Here is an 18,588-nt window from a genome sequence, read left to right on the forward strand (position 1 = left end):
GGACCACCCACTGTATTTTTGGTTAGTTAGTTAGCTGTTGTTAAAGTAGGCTAGTCTAGCTTAGGGGTGTTTTTGAATACTTATTGTTTCTTTCCTTGGGTCCAGCTCAGCCCCTTTCCCTGCTCCCCCCATTACCGTGTGTTTATAAATAAACCTAGAGTTTGACGGTAGATTTCAGTTGTCGTGCTTATTTCGTTCACACTTTTCCTTTGTCACAATAATAATTTGCATGAGTTATGTTACGAGTCTCATTACCATCCCCCTAGACTGTCGGGCCAAAAGGGATTCGTAACATTGACATTCACATATTTAACAGATGTTATTGCGGGTGTAGCGAAATGCTTGTATTCCTAGCGCCAACAGTGCAGTAGTATCTAACAAAACGAAATATTGCAAAGTTGCTTAGGAGCCAGAAGCAGAGCTGCCATATCTGTCCGCACCATTTTAGTATTATTTTGCCACTGCATGTCGGATTTTGGCTTGGAATATTTGGGAGATCTTTTATTCATGTCCAGAATTTATCAAACGGCAAGTCTAAATTTAATAAACGGGCCGGATCTGGCCCGTGGGCCACCAGTTGAATAGCCCTGCCATACACACAGTTCACATGCTTACCAACCAGATGTAATGATGAGTTAAATGTACAATGTTCTAGACTCAACCGAGCAAACACCACCTCTTCCTGCCTAATCTGACCTTTAAATGACCCCCCCCCCCCCTTAATGATTTAGATGCACTATTGTAAAGTGGCTGTTCCACTGGATGTCAGAAGGTGAATTCACCAATTTGTAAGTCGCTCTGGATAAGAGCGTCTGCTAAATGACTTATGTAAATGTAAATGGACCTTTCTTTGGAAAACATATAAATGCCATCTCTTGGGCTCGCTGTCCCACGTCTTCTGCCACACATCTATCATAATGGCTCTAACCTTACATTTGACGTCACCTACCTGTGGCTATAAAGAAATAGGCTGAAGTTTTCTTACTGCCGTGTAATGTTAAATGCATCTCTATCATTAAAGACTAGGGTGGGATGATTTCTTTTTGTACATTTTCTCAATTGAAACAACGTTTTAAGTGAAATATTAGCTTTTGATTAAAGCCGAAAAAGACCGGAAATTCAAAAGCAAAATTTGACCTATGCACTAACAAGGCTTTTCAGCATAAGCAGCTTGACGACAATACTAAAAACAAAATATGTACTCACATTGGATGTGTTGATTAGGATTCAAACCTTCTCTCATTTATTATACAGTGCATTTGGAAAGTATTCAGACCCCTTTTTCTAAATTTAGTTACATTACAGCCTTATTCTAAAATGGATTGAATAAAAATGCCAATCTACACGAAATACCCCATAATGACAAAGCAAAAACGTGGTTTTATCAATACCGTATTTACCTAAGTATTCAGACCCTTTGCTATGAGACTTGAAATTGAGCTCAGGTGCATCCTGTTTCCATCGATCATCCAGGAGATATTTCTACAACTTGATTGTTGATTGGAGTCCACCTGTTTTAAATTCAATTGATTGGACATGATTTGGAAAGGCGCTCACCTGTCTATATAAAGTCCCAAAGTGGACAGTGCATGTCAGAGCAAAAACCAAGCCATGAGGTCGAAGGAATTGTTTGTAGAGCTCCGAGACAGGATTGTGTCGAGGCACAGATCTGGGGAAGGGTCTCAAAAAATGTTGGCAGCATTGAAGGTCCCCAAGAACACAGTGGCCTCCAACATTCTTAAAAGGAAGAACCACCAAGACTCTTCCGAGAGCTGGCTGCCCGGCCAAACCGCAATCGGGGGAGAAGGGCTTTGGTCAGGCAGTTAACCAAGAACCTGATGGTCAGTCTGACAGAGCTCTAAAGTTCCTCTGTGGAGATGGGAGAACCTTCCAGAAGGACATCCATCTCTGCAGCACTCCACCAATCAGGCCTTAATGGTAGTGGCTCGACAGAGCCACTCCTCAGTAAAAGGCACATGACAGCCTGCTTGGAGTTTGCCAAAAGGCACCTAAAGGACTCAGACCATGAGAAACAAGATTATCTGGTCTGATGACACCAAGATTGAACACTTTGGCCTGAATGACAAGTGTCATGTCTGGAGGAAAGCTAGCACCATCCCAACAGCGAAGGTGGTGGCAGCATCATGCTGTGGGGATGTTTTTTATTTAAATTTTAGCCCCTTTTTCTCCCCAATTTCGTAGTATCAAATTGTTAGTAGTTACTATCTTGTCTCATCGCTACAACTCCCGTACGGGCTCGGGAGAGATGAAGGTTGAAAGCCATGCGTCCTCCGAAACACAACCCTACCAAGCCGCGCTGCTTAACACAGTGCGCATCCAACCCGGAAGCCAGCAGCACCAATGTGTCGGAGGAAACACCGTGCACCTGGCAACCTGGTTAGCGTGCACTGCACCCGGCCGGCCACAGGAGTCGCTAGTGCACGATGAGACAAGGATATCCCTACCGGCCAAACCCTCCCTAACCCGGACAACGCTAGGCCAAATGTGCGTTGCCCCATGGACCTCCCGGTCGCGACCGGCTGCAACAGAGCCTGGGCTCGAACTCAGAGTCTCTGGTGGCACAGCCCTAGACCACCGCGCCACCCGGGAGGCTCATGGGGATGTTTTTCAGCGGCAGGGACTGGGAGTGTAGTCAGGATCGAGGGGAAGATGAACAGAGCAAAGTACAGAGAGATCCTTGATGAAAATCTGCTCCATATGCTCAACATATGTAGACTGTTGGAAAAGGATTCCTCATGAAGCTGGTTGAAAGAACGCCAAGTGTGTAAAGCTATCATCAAGGCAATGGGTGGCTACTTTGAAGAATATAAAATATATTTTGATTTGCTTACTACATGTGTTATTTCATAGTTTTGATGTCTTCACTATTATTCTACAATGTAAAAATAAAGGAAAACCCTTGATTGAGTAGGTATGTCAACTTTTAACTGGTACTCTATTCGTAGTCCATGCTGTCTGGCCAGAAAGAGTATGTCATGCCATACTCTTTTGGTCCAGACAGCCGTAGATACATGTTCTAAGGCTGTTTCAGCGGCAGGGACTGGGAGAGTAGTCAGGATCGAGGGAAAGATGAATGGCGCAAAGTACAGAGATCTTTGATGATAACCTGCTCCAGAGCGCTCAGGATCTCAGACTGGGGCGAACGTTCACCTTCTAACAGGACAATGACCCTAAGCACACAGCCAAGACAATGCAGGAGTGGCTTCAGAACAAGTCTCTGATTGTTCTTGAGTGGCCCGGGCTTGAACCCGATTGAACATCTCTGGAGAGACCTGAAAATAGCTCTGCAGCGACACTCCCCATCCAACCTGACCGAGCTTGAAATGATCTGCAGAGAATAGGAGAAACTCCCCAAATATAGCTGTGCCAAGCTTGTAGCGTCATACCCAAGGCTGTAATCGCTGCCAAAGTTTCTTAAAAAATGCCCGGAGTAAAACATCTGAATACAAAAAAAATCTACAAATTCTACAAAATGTTTAAGGCTGTAACGTAACGAAAATTGAAAATAAATCAAGGGGTCTGAATACTTTCCGAATTCACTGTATAAGTTATATCATATAATAATCAATGAGTGTAAATCATTTAAAACTTTTAAAAAATGATGACAGATTGACGCTTTAATATCAGAACCACCGGAAAACGTGTGGCGAGACCACATTTGCCCATTACTTCTCACCACTTTCAAAGAAAGCATCAGCACCGACCGGGCCAGTACTCTGCACATTTTTGCATTCCAGTTCAACATTTACCTGATCTGTCAGTCTACTATTGAAAACTACATGTACAAAAGTTATGCCATTTGTATTTGAGCAATATAATTGGATGTTCATTCAAGCACCACTACGTTCCCGCAAGTAACATCTTCTAGATCACTTGAGCATCACAGAAATTGAATTACGTTAACACAGCACGCGCTAGCTGTCCTGAGTAAAAAGAAGCGCCCATCAATCTCACTGAGTTTATTTATTTTAGAGAAACTGATTTACAAGAGTAAACCTTCAATAGTGAACATACTGGCAATATGCTGGCTACTGTTGATAGTCTACAAAAAAGCTACAAAAAAACACTTCAGCATTTCTTTTGTCTAGCCTGCTGTAGCCAGGTCTTTTGGAATGAAGTTCTCTTTAAAGGGGCATCGTCCTATTTTGAGACGTGAAAGAACTGTTCTCAAAATGACATTTTAGAAACAAAAATGAATGCAATTAATAAACTCAGCAAAAAAATCCCTTTTTCAGGACCATGTCTTTCAAAGATAATTCGGAAAAATCCAAATCACTTCACTGATCTTCATTGTAAAGGGTTTAAACACTGTTTCCCATGCTTGCTCAATGAACCATAAAAACTAAATGAACATGCACCTGTGGAACGGTCGTTAAGACACTAACAGCTTACAGACGGTTGGCAATTAAGGTCACAGTTATGAACATTCAGGACACTAAAGAGGCCTTTCTACTGACTTTGACAAACACCAAAATAAAATACCCAGGGTTCCTGCTCATCTGCGTGAGCGTGCCTTAGGCATGCAGCAAGGAGGCATGAGGACTGCAGGACTGCAGAGATTGCAATACATTGCAATGTCCATACTGTGAGACGCCTAAGAGAGCGCTACAGGGAGACGGACAGCTGATCGTCCTCACAGTGGCAGACCACGTGTAACAACACCTGCACAGGATCGGTACATCCGAACATCACACCTGAGGGACAGGTACAAGATGGCAACAACAACTGCCCAAGATACACCAGGAACACACAATCCCTCCATCAGTGCTCAGACTGTCCTCAATAGGCTGAGAAAGCCTAGACTGAGGGCTTGTAGGCCTGTTGTAAGGCAGGTCTTCACCAGACATCACCGGCTATGATGTTGACTATGGGCACAAACCCACCATTGCTGGACCAGACAGGACTGGCAAAAAGTGCTCTTCACTGACGAGTTGCGGTTTTGTCTCACCAGGGGTGATGGTTGGATTTGCATTTATCATTGAAGGAATGAGCGTTACACTGAGGCCTGTATTTGGAGGTCGAGCGTCCGTCATAGTCTGGGGCGGTGTGTCACAGCATCATCGGACTGAGCTTGTTGTCATTGCAGGCAATCTCAACGCTGTGCATTACAGGGAAGACATCCTCCTCCCTCATGTGGTACCCTTCCTGCAGGATCATCCTGACGTGACACTCCAGCATGACAATGTCACCAGCCATACTGCTTGTTCTGTGTGTGATTTCCTGCAGGACAGGAATGTCAGTGTTCTGCCATGGCCAGCGAAGAGTCCGGATCTCAATCCCATTTAACACGTCTGGTACCGTTTGAATAGGAGGGTGAGGGCTAGGGCTATTCCCCCAAGCAATGTCTGTGAACTTGCAGGTGCCTTGGTGGAAGAGTGAGGTAACATCCCACAGCAAGAACTGGCAAATCTGGTGCAGTCCATGAGGAGGAGGTACACTGCAGTATTTAATGCAGCTGTTGGCCAAACCAGATACGGACTGACTTTTGATTTTGACCCCTCCCCCCCTTTGTTCGGGGACACATTATCCATTTCTGTTAGCCACATATCCGTGGAAATTGTTCAGTTCATGTCTCAGTTGTTGAATCTTATGTTCATACAAATATTTACACGTAAAGTTTGATGAAAATAAACACAGTTGACAGGGAGAGGATGTTTCTTAAACAGCTTCATAATAACCAAAGGTGATGGCAGGTAGCCTAGCGGTTAGTGTTGGGCAAGTTGTTCGAATTCATGAGCCGACAAGGTGAAAAATCTGCCAATGTACCCTTGACCAAGGCACTTAACCCTCATTGCTCTAGGGTTGCTGTTAATAATGGCAGACCCCACACTCAGGGAGAGATGGGATATGCAAAAAACATTTCAATTTCACACATGTACATATGTGAAATAGGCCAAATATATGCACCAACCAAATGATTTTATTTATTTTTTATAAATATAGCATATTAATAGCTGCATATAGAGAGAAAGCATGCCAAACTATAGGCCCTGCATGACTCCAATGCATTAAAAACTACACCATGTCCGGGCCAGTAGATTTTTGGCGAACTGGCCTGGTCGTGCCAGCGAGGAAAAAAAGTTAGCGTCGGACCCTGTCAGAGCGTACGAATACGATCCAGAGGTTTACCTGACTAGGCCATGAGATGAGGAAGAAGTCCATGTTTAGATTCAAAATAGAAAATCAAATTGTATTTGTCAAATGTGCCGAATACAACCTTACCATGAAATGCTTCCTTACAAGCCCTTAACCAACAATGCAGTTCAAGAAATAGAGTTATGAAAATATTTACTAAATAAACTAAAGTAAAATAATGCAATATAGACTACTGTTGGTACTGAGTCAATGTGTGGGGGTGTAGGTTAGTTGAGGTCATTTGGCGTAAAGTGACTATGCATATATAAATAGTCTGGATGGCCATTTTGATTAATAGTTCAGCAGTCTTATGGCTTGGGGGTAAAAGCTGTTTAAGGAGCCTTTTGGACCAAGACTTGGTGCCCCGGTATCGCATGCCGTGCGGTAGCAGGGAGAACAGTCTATGACTTGGGTGTCCTGGATGGCAGGAAGCTTGGCCCCAGTGATGTACTGAGCCGTATGCACTACCCTCTGTAGCGCCTTACGATCGGATGCTGAGCAGTTGCCCTACTAAGCTGTGATGCAACCGGTCAGGATGCTCTCAATGGTGCAGCTGTGGAACTTTGAGGATCTGAGGACCCATGCCAAATCTTTTCAGTCTCCTGAGGGATAAAGGTGTTATCGTGCCCTCTTCACAACTGTCTTGGAGTGTTTTGGACCATGATAGTTTGTTGGTGATGTGGACACCAAGGAACTTGAAACTCTAGACCCGCTCCACTACAGCCCCGTCAATGTTAATGAGGGCCTGTTCATAATCTGTCAACTACCTTGGCCATTTCCAATCTGAGTAGGCTACTGTGTTAGGCTACATCAAATATAGGGTTAACCTGTTGAAACTCCCCATCCCGGATCCGGGATCGTGACTAAAGCCTGAGGCTCATTAGCATAACGCAACGTTAACGATTTCTGAAAATCGCAAATAAAATGAAAATAATGTGTCTGCTCTCAAGCCTAGCCTTTTCTTAACAACACTGTCATCTCAGATTTTCAAAATATGCTTTTGAACCATAGAAATTGACTAATTTGTGTAAGAGTATGCAAAGCTAGCTTAGCATTTTGAGTAGCATTTAGCACGCAACATTTTCACAAAAACCAGATAACCAAATAAATAAAATCATTTACCTTTGAAGAGCTTCGGATGTTTTCAATGAGGAGACTCTCAGTTACATACCAAATGCTCAGTTTTTCCTGAAAGCGTCTGTGTGTAGGAGAAATCGTTCCGTTTTGTACATCGCATCTGGCTACCGAAACGAACCGAAAATTCAGTCACCTACAACGTCAAACTTTTACCGAATTAACTCCATAATATCGACCGAAACATGGCAAACGCTGTTTGGAATCAATCCTCAAGGTGTTTTTTCACATATCTCTTCATTGATATATCGTTCGTGGAAGCTTGCTTTCCTCTCTGAATCCCATGGAAAAATACTTGCAGCTGACTTTTGCGCACCAATTTCGGCGCAGGACACCGGGCGGACACGTGGTAAATGTGGTCTCTTATTGTCAATCTTCCAATGATCTGCCTACAAATACGTCACAATGCTGCAGACACCTTGGGGAAACGACAGAAAGGGCAGACTTACTCCTCTCGCATTCACAGCCATATAAGGAGACAATGGAAAACAGAGCCTCAAAAATCCTTGTCATTTCCTGGATGCCGTCTCATCTTGGTTTTGCCTGAAGCTCACGTTCTAGGGCACGCACAGAAAATATCTTGGTAGTTCTGGACACGTCAGAGTGTTTTCTTTCGAAAGCTATCAATTATATGCATAGTCGAGCATCTTTTTGTGACAAAATATCTTGATTAAAACGGGAACGTTTTTCATCCAAAAATGAAATAGCGCCCCCAGAGCATCAAGAGGTTAAGGAGCGGTTTTGCAGCCATACACTGAACAAAAATCATAATTTCATGAGCTTTCGTAAAATATCCCTAAAATGTTCTATATGCGCAAAAGTCTTATTTCTCTCACATTTTGTGCACATTTTTTTCACGTACCTGTTAGTGAGTATTTCTCCTGTGCCAAAATAATCAATTTACCTGACAGGTGTGCCATATCAAGAAGCTGCATGATCATTACAAAGGTGCACATTGTGCTGGGGACAATAAAAGGCCACTCTAAAATGTGCAGTTTTGTCACACAACACAACAGATGTCTCAAGGTTTGAGAGGGCATGCAATTGGCATTCTGACCTCAGTAATGTCCACCAGAGCTGTTGCCAGAGAATTGAATGTTCATTTCTCTACAATAAGCTGCCCTCCAATGTCATTTCAGAAAATTTGGCAGTACATCCAACCGGCCTCACAACCGCAGACCACGTGTATGGCAAAGTGTGAGGGAGTAGTTTGCTGATGTCAACATTGTGAACCCATTGTCACCCATTGAGCATGTTTGTGATGCTCTGGATCGATGTGTACTACAGCGTGTTCCAGTTCCAGCCAATATCCAGCAACTTCACACGGCCATTGATGAGGAGTGGGACAACATTTCACAGGCCACAATCAACAGCCTCATTATCAATATGCGAAGGAAATGTCTCGCTGTGTCAGGCAAATGGTGGTCACACCAGATACGGACTGGTTTTCTGATCCACACCACTACTTTAATATATATATATACTGTATATAAACTGGATGGATTTCAGATGACTGGGAATACAGATAAGCATCTGTTGGTCACAAATATATCTATATATACATATATATATATATATATATATATATATATATATATATATATATATATATATATATATATATATATATATATATATATATATATATATACACTGTATATATAAATATATATATATACTGTATATATATATATATATATATATATATATATATTTGTGACCCAACAGATGCTTATCTGTATTCCCAGTCATCTGAAATCCATATCTTAATGAATTTATTTCAACTGACTGATTTCCTTATGAACTGTTACTCATTCAAATCTTCTGTTGAATGTTGCATTTATATTTTTCTTCAGTATAGATTACACCTAGTCCTTGAACTAGAAATTATTCCATTGATCTTGGTTTTTAGTCCAGGACTAGGTTTAATCTGTGTCCAGGAAAACATTCCCATAATGTTTAAATTAGTGTAATCAGATTGCATGAAAAAGCAAGTTTTCATTACCAAGTACATCAATAGGGTAAACCTATTCTAGGAGAATGTATTAGGCTGTTTGAGAGGAGGCTTGAATGTTTGAGTACATCTGTTGTTGAAGTACATTAGATCAATAAAGCTACATTATTCTAGCAGTAGCCAAGCAGCTTTTGCTGAAAAGTCTTGTTTGTGCATAGGTCAAATTTCCTGTTTTTTTTTCTTTAGACAAAAGCTAATATTTCTTATTTAAATGTAATTTCAATTGAGAATATCTACAAAAGAAATTGACCCACCCTAATTGATAGTGTTTCAGGTGACATTACTCACACATTAAGCATACTTCATCTTATTTATTTCTAACCAATATCAGTATCATTTCAACTAACCTGTGTTGGGGAGTAGTGAACTACATGTAGTTCAACTAGTAATGTAGCTACATTTTACAGTAGCTTGGTGGTAGTTGAACTAAATTCAAATCTAGGTAGTGTTTCCAGCAGTTTTTTTGTTTTGCCATGTAGGGTTGTAGCTAACAACTGGAACTACACACTACTTTTTGGGAAATAGAAAATAAAATATGGGTGATGTAGACAATATTTCCTTTCTTTTTCAGCATCACCCATGTCTAATTCTCACTTGAAACAAAGTTTTTGTATTTAAAATGCTAAAATACACATTCTGTTAACATCTTACTCCAGAGTTATTTGTTCTTGCAATTTGTAGTCAATGACACATCTGATTTAGATATGATAATTTATTACGAAGTTGTTTAGATGTAGTAGACTACTTTCTTAAAGTAACTATATTTTTATCTTTATTAAAGGATGCTGACTTTTTAAAAATATATATATATTTTTTTTAGTGGTGGATCAGCTTAATATTGTGGAAAGAATGTTGCTTCCATCAATGTAATTGTCTGCATCATTTCCAATCCTCCATATATGTTTTTGGTAAATGTATATATCCATATACATGCACGCATGCATACATGTACACATACAGTGCCTTGCGAAAGTATTCGGCCCCCTTGAACTTTGCAACCTTTTGCCACATTTCAGGCTTCAAACATAAAGATATAAAACTGTATTTTTTTGTGAAGAATCAACAACAAGTGGGACACAATCATGAAGTGGAACAACATTTATTGGATACTTTTTTAACAAATCAAAAACTGAAAAATTGGGCGTGCAAAATTATTCAGCCCCATTAAGTTAATACTTTGTAGCGCCACCTTTTGCTGCGATTACAGCTGTAAGTCGCTTGGGGTATGTCTCTATCAGTTTTGCACATCGAGAGACTGAAATTTTTTCCCATTCCTCCTTGCAAAACAGCACGAGCTCAGTGAGGTTGGATGGAGAGCATTTGTGAACAGCAGTTTTCAGTTCTTTCCACAGATTCTCGATTGGATTCAGGTCTGGACTTTGACTTGGCCATTCTAACACCTGGATATGTTTATTTTTGAACCATTCCATTGTAGATTTTGCTTTATGTTTTGGATCATTGTCTTGTTGGAAGACAAATCTCTGTCCCAGTCTCAGGTCTTTTGCAGACTCCATCAGGTTTTCTTCCAGAATGGTCCTGTATTTGGCTCCATCCATGTTCCCATCAATTTTAACCATCTTCCCTGTCCCTGCTGAAGAAAAGCAGGCCCAAACCATGATGCTGCCACCACCATGTTTGACAGTGGGGATGGTGTGGTCAGGGTGATGGGCTGTGTTGCTTTTACGCCAAACATAACGTTTTGCATCGTTGCCAAAAAGTTCAATTTTGGTTTCATCTGACCAGAGCACCTTCTTCCACATGTTTGGTGTGTCTCCCAGGTGGCTTGTGGCAAACTTTAAACAACACTTTTTATGGATATCTTTAAGAAATGGCTTTCTTCTTGCCACTCTTCCATAAAGGCCAGATTTGTGCAATATACGACTGATTGTTGTCCTATGGACAGAGTCTCCCACCTCAGCTGTAGATCTCTGCAGTTAATCCAGAGTGATCATGGGCCTCTTGGCTGCATCAATATTATCGCTTGCACAGAGCTCCTTGGGATGTTTAAAGCTTGGGAAATCTTTTTGTATCCAAATCCGGCTTTAAACTTCTTCACAACAGTATCTCGGACCTGCCTGGTGTGTTCCTTGTTCTTCATGATGCTCTCTGCGCTTTTAACGGACCTCTGAGACTATCACAGTGCAGGTGCATTTATACGGAGACTTGATTACACACAGGTGGATTGTATTTATCATCATTAGTCATTTAGGTCAACATTTGATCATTCAGAGATCCTCGCTGAACTTCTGGAGAGAGTTTGCTGCACTGAAAGTAAAGGGGCTGAATAATTTTGCACGCCCAATTTTTCAGTTTTGATTTGTTAAAAAAGTTTGAAATATCCAATAAATGTCGTTCCACTTCATGATTGTGTCCCACTTGTTGCTGATTCTTCACAAAAAAATACAGTTTTATATCTTTATGTTTGAAGCCTGAAATGTGGCAAAAGGTCGCAAAGTTCAAGGGGGCCGAATACTTTCGCAAGGCACTGTATATACATACCTATATAGACACATACTTTTTTTCAGAATATACCTTTATTATTCCCCGCAAACCCTACCACCCTTCCCCCAATTGGAGAAAACCAATAAACACTTAGGCTTCTACATTCAGTTTATACACATTTTACAGACACAATCTATTTTACAATAGTTATATTTTGTTTGTTTTTAGCCCTTCCTCTATTTCTGATGTCCATCCAGTTTGATTTCTATTTGTAACTGCTATTTCACAAAAGTCCTGAACCTATATACATTTTACAGACCCCGTATGTTTTACATTGGTTCTTGTTATTTGTCTCACCCTTCAGCTCCATTCAACCCCTCCCATCTATCTGTCAACATAATCTATTTTGGATTTCTATTTGCCATATATTTTTCAACTGTACAATGATGCTTCACAAATATATTGCACCTTTCTATTCTCATAGCATTCTACAGATTGTAAATTAAAAATACATATTTTTAAAATGAAATTGCAACCAACTTTCTAAGGCTTGTTTAAAAAATAATGATATTTTGGAGATAATTTCCTTTTCAAACAACCGAAAGTGAGCAGGTGTAATCTGAATAAAGAGAAAAATGCCCTCTTGAACATAGCATGAGACATTCTTATCAATTTACTAGAGAACCAGTTTGGACTGAAGTCTTAAGTGAGAGGTCTAATGCTTTAATATTTAATAATTTCTGCCCTCCGAATTCACATTCGTTATTTAAATAGGCCTTTCAATTTTGTCTGGCTTGCCATTCCAAATACAATTGAATATTTTTTGTTCATATAATTTAAAAAGCAGGTCACTAAGGTGTAGGCAAAACCATAAGCAAATAGGTCAACTGTGATATGACTAAAGAGTTAATCAGGGTGATTTTTCAACAAATAGACAGGTATTTTCCATTTCATGGTAGCAAGATCTTATCTATTTTTGCTAACTTTCTATAAAAATGTAATGGTGTGAGATAATTTATTTTGGGATTTGTATACTGAGTATGTCCACATCTCCGTCAGACCATTTAATTGGTAAACTACATGGTAATGTAAAATTAGCAGTTTTTTTGTGATCCAATACTTAACGTAATTTGGTTTTAATCCAGAGAGGATAGCAAAAGTATCTAGGTCCTCTGAGGCTGTGGAGAGATTCTAATTGTGGTTTTAAGAGAACATGAATCATCAGCGTACATTGACACCCGTTTTTAAGACACGGATTTCTAATCCCTTAATATTATTGTTTGATCTAATGTTATCAGCTAACACTTTGATGGCAATAATAAATAGATATGCCAATAGTGGACAACCTTGTTTTCCTTCTCTAGATAGTTTTAAACTTTCTGAGATGTAGCCATTATTTACTATTTTACACCTAGGGTTAATATACATAATTTCAACCCATTTTATAAGAGATTCCCCCAAAATTAAAATATTCTAGGCATTTATATATAAACTCCAGTTGTACTTTATCAAAAGCCTTTTCAAAATCAGCTATGTAAACCAGGCCTGGTGTCCCCAATATTTCATAGTATTCTATTGTTTCCAGGACTTGTCTTATATTATCTCCAATGTATCGTCCATGTAAACAACTGTCTGATTAGGATGAATAATATCTGACAATGCTTTATTAATTCTATGTGCCAAACATTTTGCTAGGATTTTTGCATCACAACACTGAAGTGTAAGAGGTCTCAATTTTTTTTAAATGGACTGGATCTTTATATATAGCATTTGGGTCCTGTTTCAGTAATAATGATATCAGACCTTGTCTGATAATCTACCATTTATATAGGAGTGGCTAAAACATGTTAATAATGGTCCTCTGAGTATTTCAAAAACTGTTTTGTATACTTCCACTGGTATGCCATCCATCCCTGGAGTATTCCCATCCTTAAAGGCCAAAATTGCATCAATAAGTTCCTCTGTCATTTGGCCTTCACATGAGTCTTTCTGTACAGATGTTAATTTTACATTATTATTAGGAACAAAATCCATACAATTAATTTTAGTTAGTGGAGATGGAGGAGACTGAAACAAAAATATATTCTTAAAGTACTTTCTCTTCCAAAATATCATTCAGTGAATCATGCGTGACTCCATTTGTAACAAGTTTGAATACATTTTCTTTGGTAGCATTTCTAAATTGAAGATTGAAAAATAATTTGGTGCCCAAGTCCTCACGTCCTTGGAACAGAAAGTTTAATTTTCGTCAACAGGTTTATATAGTTGTGAAAGAAGGGAGTGTTTAATAGTTTACAACCAATGTCTGTTCACTTGGGTGGGGCCTCTGAGTGAGCAGAGTTTACGCTATGACAACCAATTCTCTCCTTTAGAAGCGAAAATTACATTTAATCTTTTCACAAATAGTTTAATATTAAACATTTAATTTGCCCAACATTTCCATGTGAATCTGATAACTAGCATGTGTAGACTTTCCCAGATACAGTTTGTCGTCCTATCATCAGTAATAATGTCTCAGACGCCAACTGATATGACATCATATTCATTAAGTACCAAAGCATATTTCCAACTGGTTGGATTACTGAAATACGGTTCTGTTTCCCACCTTCTGATGTTACCAGACTCTCTATGCTAACAAAGGGATCTTCAATAGTCACATCGGTAAAGAGAGGGAAAAGGGGGTGGATATTTATGGGGGTCATAAACCTCCCCCAATTGGCCAACGTCATGACACCCCTTTTGAATTTCTTTACCCATGGGAGAAATTTATTTCACCCCCAGTCCATTTTCCACAAAACTTAATCTAAAATTGTTGAATGGGTTTCCTGTAAACAATATATATTATATTCCTTCTCTTTGAGCCAGGTAAATACTGATCGCCTTTTCTTATTATCTGCTAGGCCATTACAATTGTAACTGGCTATACTTATTTCACCACTTACCATTATGAGACACAATTTTCAATTTTATTTATCAAAATATATGTTTGTAAACGTACCATTAAAAAGTAACATGATTGAGTGTCTATGATGTTTGCATTGCTACTAAGTAAACCTCCAATTGGTCCCCACTATTCCACCTTCTAAAAGCCCTCCTCATCCTGAGGTGGGTTGTCATCTCAATGCCCGGCATACCCACCAACACCCCGTATCCCATAGCCCTGAAAAGACTGGGATCCATCCTTCGCCATTTACAGAACAGAAGTAGATCAAATGCCAAATGCATTTCCATCTCCCTCACCTCAATTTGTATTATATATAGCCATAAAAATATGTATATTTTAAGAACCTTGTTTCTTATTTTACATAATTTGCTAATCATATTTGTAGTAATGTAGACCATTTATGGAAAGGATTTTACCTCTCACCAGTCTCGCCATTATCAAAATTACATTATTACAAGCAATTATTATATTAGCAAACAATTGTTGTGAATAATCCTCTATTGTCCCTAACATCTTTTACTCCTTCGCAACAGTTGTGGGATACACACATACACACTCAACCCTTTCCCCCCACACAACCATAGGCTCACATTCTCAACAGTTGCACCATCCCAGAGCCAAACTCAAGAAAGGTCTCGATTTACAGTTGCAGCAAGTAAGGCTTCTCTCAGAACGATGTTCTCCTTTTTAAGTTCATTCACCTCGGTTTCAATCTTATTGACTGTCCCTTTTTAGGTTGTGTGTTTCCTTCTCCAATGTCACAGCTTTTTCATCACTCACCTCGAGGCTTGCCTTCAATTCTTTTCTATCCTTACTGACTAATTCAAGTATACTCAGTTTGTCATTTATTGATTTTATCAGATCGGTTTCGACCTTATTAAATATATTAAATAAATTAAAAGTCATGTTTTCGTTTAGAAATCGGTTCCCCTGTCTTACTCTCCGTCATGTTTGGGTGTTGCTTGTTTTCTTAATATTTTTCGATAATGTCTTAAGATTTGTTTTGTGTTATTATCCAGACCGAAGGTTATCACTCACCAGATTGTGTAGTGCTAATATTTAGTCTAACTTGCCGATATTGAATATTACGTTTTTATCTCGAGGTGCTCTACATAACTTTGTTCAGTCCGCCAATACCTTTCTCAGTCCCACCTCCTCCTGTTAGGTGATTGGTGATTGGCTTACCTCCAGCACTTTGCCTGTGATAAACTGCTGGCATGCCTCGCACTGGACCCCAAAATGGATCTGGTAGTCCTTCTCACAATAGGGTGCGCCATCCCTGAGCAAAGAGATAGGAGAATACAGAAAGACTGCATTAGAATAGGATAAAATAGAATAGTATATTTCACTGTGACTGCAAGTATGCTGTGTGTATAAAATAATATAATAGTGGGTTTTACTTTGTCTGCAAGTACACTGTGTATTTCATTATGTGTGTAAGCATTTCATGTGTATAATAGTTGTTAGACTTACTTGCTGATGTACTCCCCAGTGAGGACTTTTTGACAGGCCTTACACTTAAAGCAGCCCAGGTGCCACTGTCTCTCCAGTGCTAAGAGAGCCTGACCATTCTTAATGTCTCTACCACAGCCCCTACAGCCTGTAAAACACACACACGCACAAACAATAGTTTCCATCTATTCAAAACCTATACGCTAGATGGTGGCATAGGGTCAACAGCCATGGCTTATTAATGGGTGCTTCAATCTTCCGTTAAGGTATATTGAAGTGATAATGCTGAGAAGCCTGTGTTTGTTGGATATATTGGCACCAAAGCCCATCTCATTCCTTGTAAAAACAGACGAGAACGGTCTAAGGTATGTTGTTCATAGCCTGTTTGTGTTATTTCTAAGTTCACTTGTAATTAGGCTACTGGAAAACAATATTATAACAATTACTTCGTCTCGGGCCTAACACCCGTGCCAATATATCCAACAAACACCGGCTTCTCGGGCATTATCACTTAATTACCAAAAGCTTATCCAGGCGATCTACAAAGAAATAAATCACCTCTTCCTAAGCTCCCAGTCATGGCATAGGATCCCAGTGTCATCCCATGACATGTGTGACACACTGAGTATAAAGAGCTTGAAATTATGCCATGAGGAGAATCAGCACCCTTATTTATGGATACCCCTGTATATAAGCTAACTAGCAACACAGAGAGAAACCAGGTTCGTGTTCATCTGACACCTAACAGAAGAAAACAAACAAACAGGAAATGACTGCCTGGACTTGGTACACTCAGCTCTTTCTAAAGTTCCAATGCAGCCTTTTTAATCTCAATATCAAATCATTGCTGTGTAACAATTCACTTTATGCATGCCCACTAGCCTATGTATTTCGGCAAAAATTACAGCTTGATTACCAGTATTGCGCACTCATCATCTTTGATACAATAGCTAGCTAGCAGGGAAAGCATAAATTGTCAGTCTAACAAATCTTATATTTTTATTAGTACCGTTTGTTATATATTTTTGTTCCATTATAGCATAACCTCAAATTAGTTCAAGCAAGGTTTTTACAATTTTACGACAGGTAGCAGTACAGCTGAGCATTGCTGTCTCCCACTGTGTGCGACTTCCTCCAAGATATATGTTGAGCTTTCTCACCTGCACTGGAAAATTTGATGTGAGATTCAACATCACCTCCCATACAAGGGTCTGCAGCTGCCACTTCCAAAGTGATGACTTTATCGAGCCTTTAACCCCCACTGGACGTTGGCTACTCAGAAAGGGAGCTCTCCCCACCCTGTTCCAGTGGAATGACTATTAAGTTACAGTGCCAAGACCTGGGGTACGGCAAAGGAGAGAACAACCAACTTATGAGCTGGCTCAGGTGGTTGAATGACTTCCTCCACCTGTATCATGATTATTGTTCAGCTGCTGACCTGGCACTGGAGCAAGGCAAAGATCTTCATAAGGAGGTAGAGAAACTGAGGAGACAGATGGAGGAAATATCTGTCTGTCAGCGATTTCTGTTTGGAGCGATTTTGCTACCTCTGATACACGGTTCTAGAAAAGGTAGGTTATGGTAATGATAATAATATAGAGAGGATAAAGAGTGCTGCTTTGCTTCTATAAAATGAATAACATATGGTATCAAAAGGTCATTTAAAACAAGGTCTAAATAGACTGAGACCAAAACAGTGTTGTGGCTTGAATAGAAACAATGTGTAAAAATAAGCATGCAACAAATTAAGTAAAAACAACATAAATAAATGCTTTGTTTAATAAAGGCTTTAAAATGTTTGCACAAAAGCATTGCCTTGATCTTTGTTGTAGGTAACAATAATATTTTATTTTCTCATCATTCCTTAATTTATCTGCATTTGTCTGGTGTTATTTTGTTGCCCTGGTGGCAGTAAAAGGATCTTGTGTTCTGTGTAGTGCATACTGTACGTTGGATTTGTACAGTATGCTTCAAATTGTATGCGTCGATGAGTTGACAGAAATGGTAGTAGAATGTGGATGTTAAACTTTTGTGGTACACATATCCAGATGATGCTGCGTACCATGTTGCGCAATGACGCTGTAGGTGTTATTGACGCGTTATATACTCCTGGGTAGTACTTCCCTCTGGAGGCAGTAACAGCACCTAGGATTAGATATAAATTACGTCATTCTCCTCATTCATCATATTTCCCACTTCTGACATATACACTCACAGGCAAGTTTATTAGGTACACCACCCCGTTCACGAAAATGCATCGCATGACAACAAGTTCAGTTTACTTGAGTGGCCTGCACAGTCCCAGACGTCAACCCAATAGAGCATCTTTCGGATGACAGAACGGGCTGTTATCAGCATGAATGTACCACCGTCCAATCTGAACCAACATCCCTGTGGAACATTTCCGACACCTTGTAGAATGACCCAGTACTATATGGGTGTACCT

The 18,588-nt window shown here is 39.8% G+C and overlaps 1 protein-coding gene across 1 annotated transcript in view; it reads right to left on the reverse strand.

Annotated features, from left to right (window-relative positions):
* LOC135504731 (actin-binding LIM protein 1-like) overlaps positions 1–18,588 on the reverse strand; it is a 152,504-nt gene that overhangs the window by 62,276 nt on the left and 71,640 nt on the right. Inside the window, exons 5-6 of the mRNA XM_064923550.1 lie at positions 16,164–16,283; positions 15,876–15,969 (exon numbers count right to left, since the gene is read on the reverse strand). Coding sequence (XP_064779622.1) covers positions 15,876–15,969; positions 16,164–16,283 — 214 coding nt within the window. The remainder of the gene's footprint in view (positions 1–15,875; positions 15,970–16,163; positions 16,284–18,588) is intronic.

This window comes from Oncorhynchus masou, chromosome 18 (assembly GCF_036934945.1).
Source record: "Oncorhynchus masou masou isolate Uvic2021 chromosome 18, UVic_Omas_1.1, whole genome shotgun sequence".
NCBI lineage: Eukaryota > Metazoa > Chordata > Actinopteri > Salmoniformes > Salmonidae > Oncorhynchus > Oncorhynchus masou.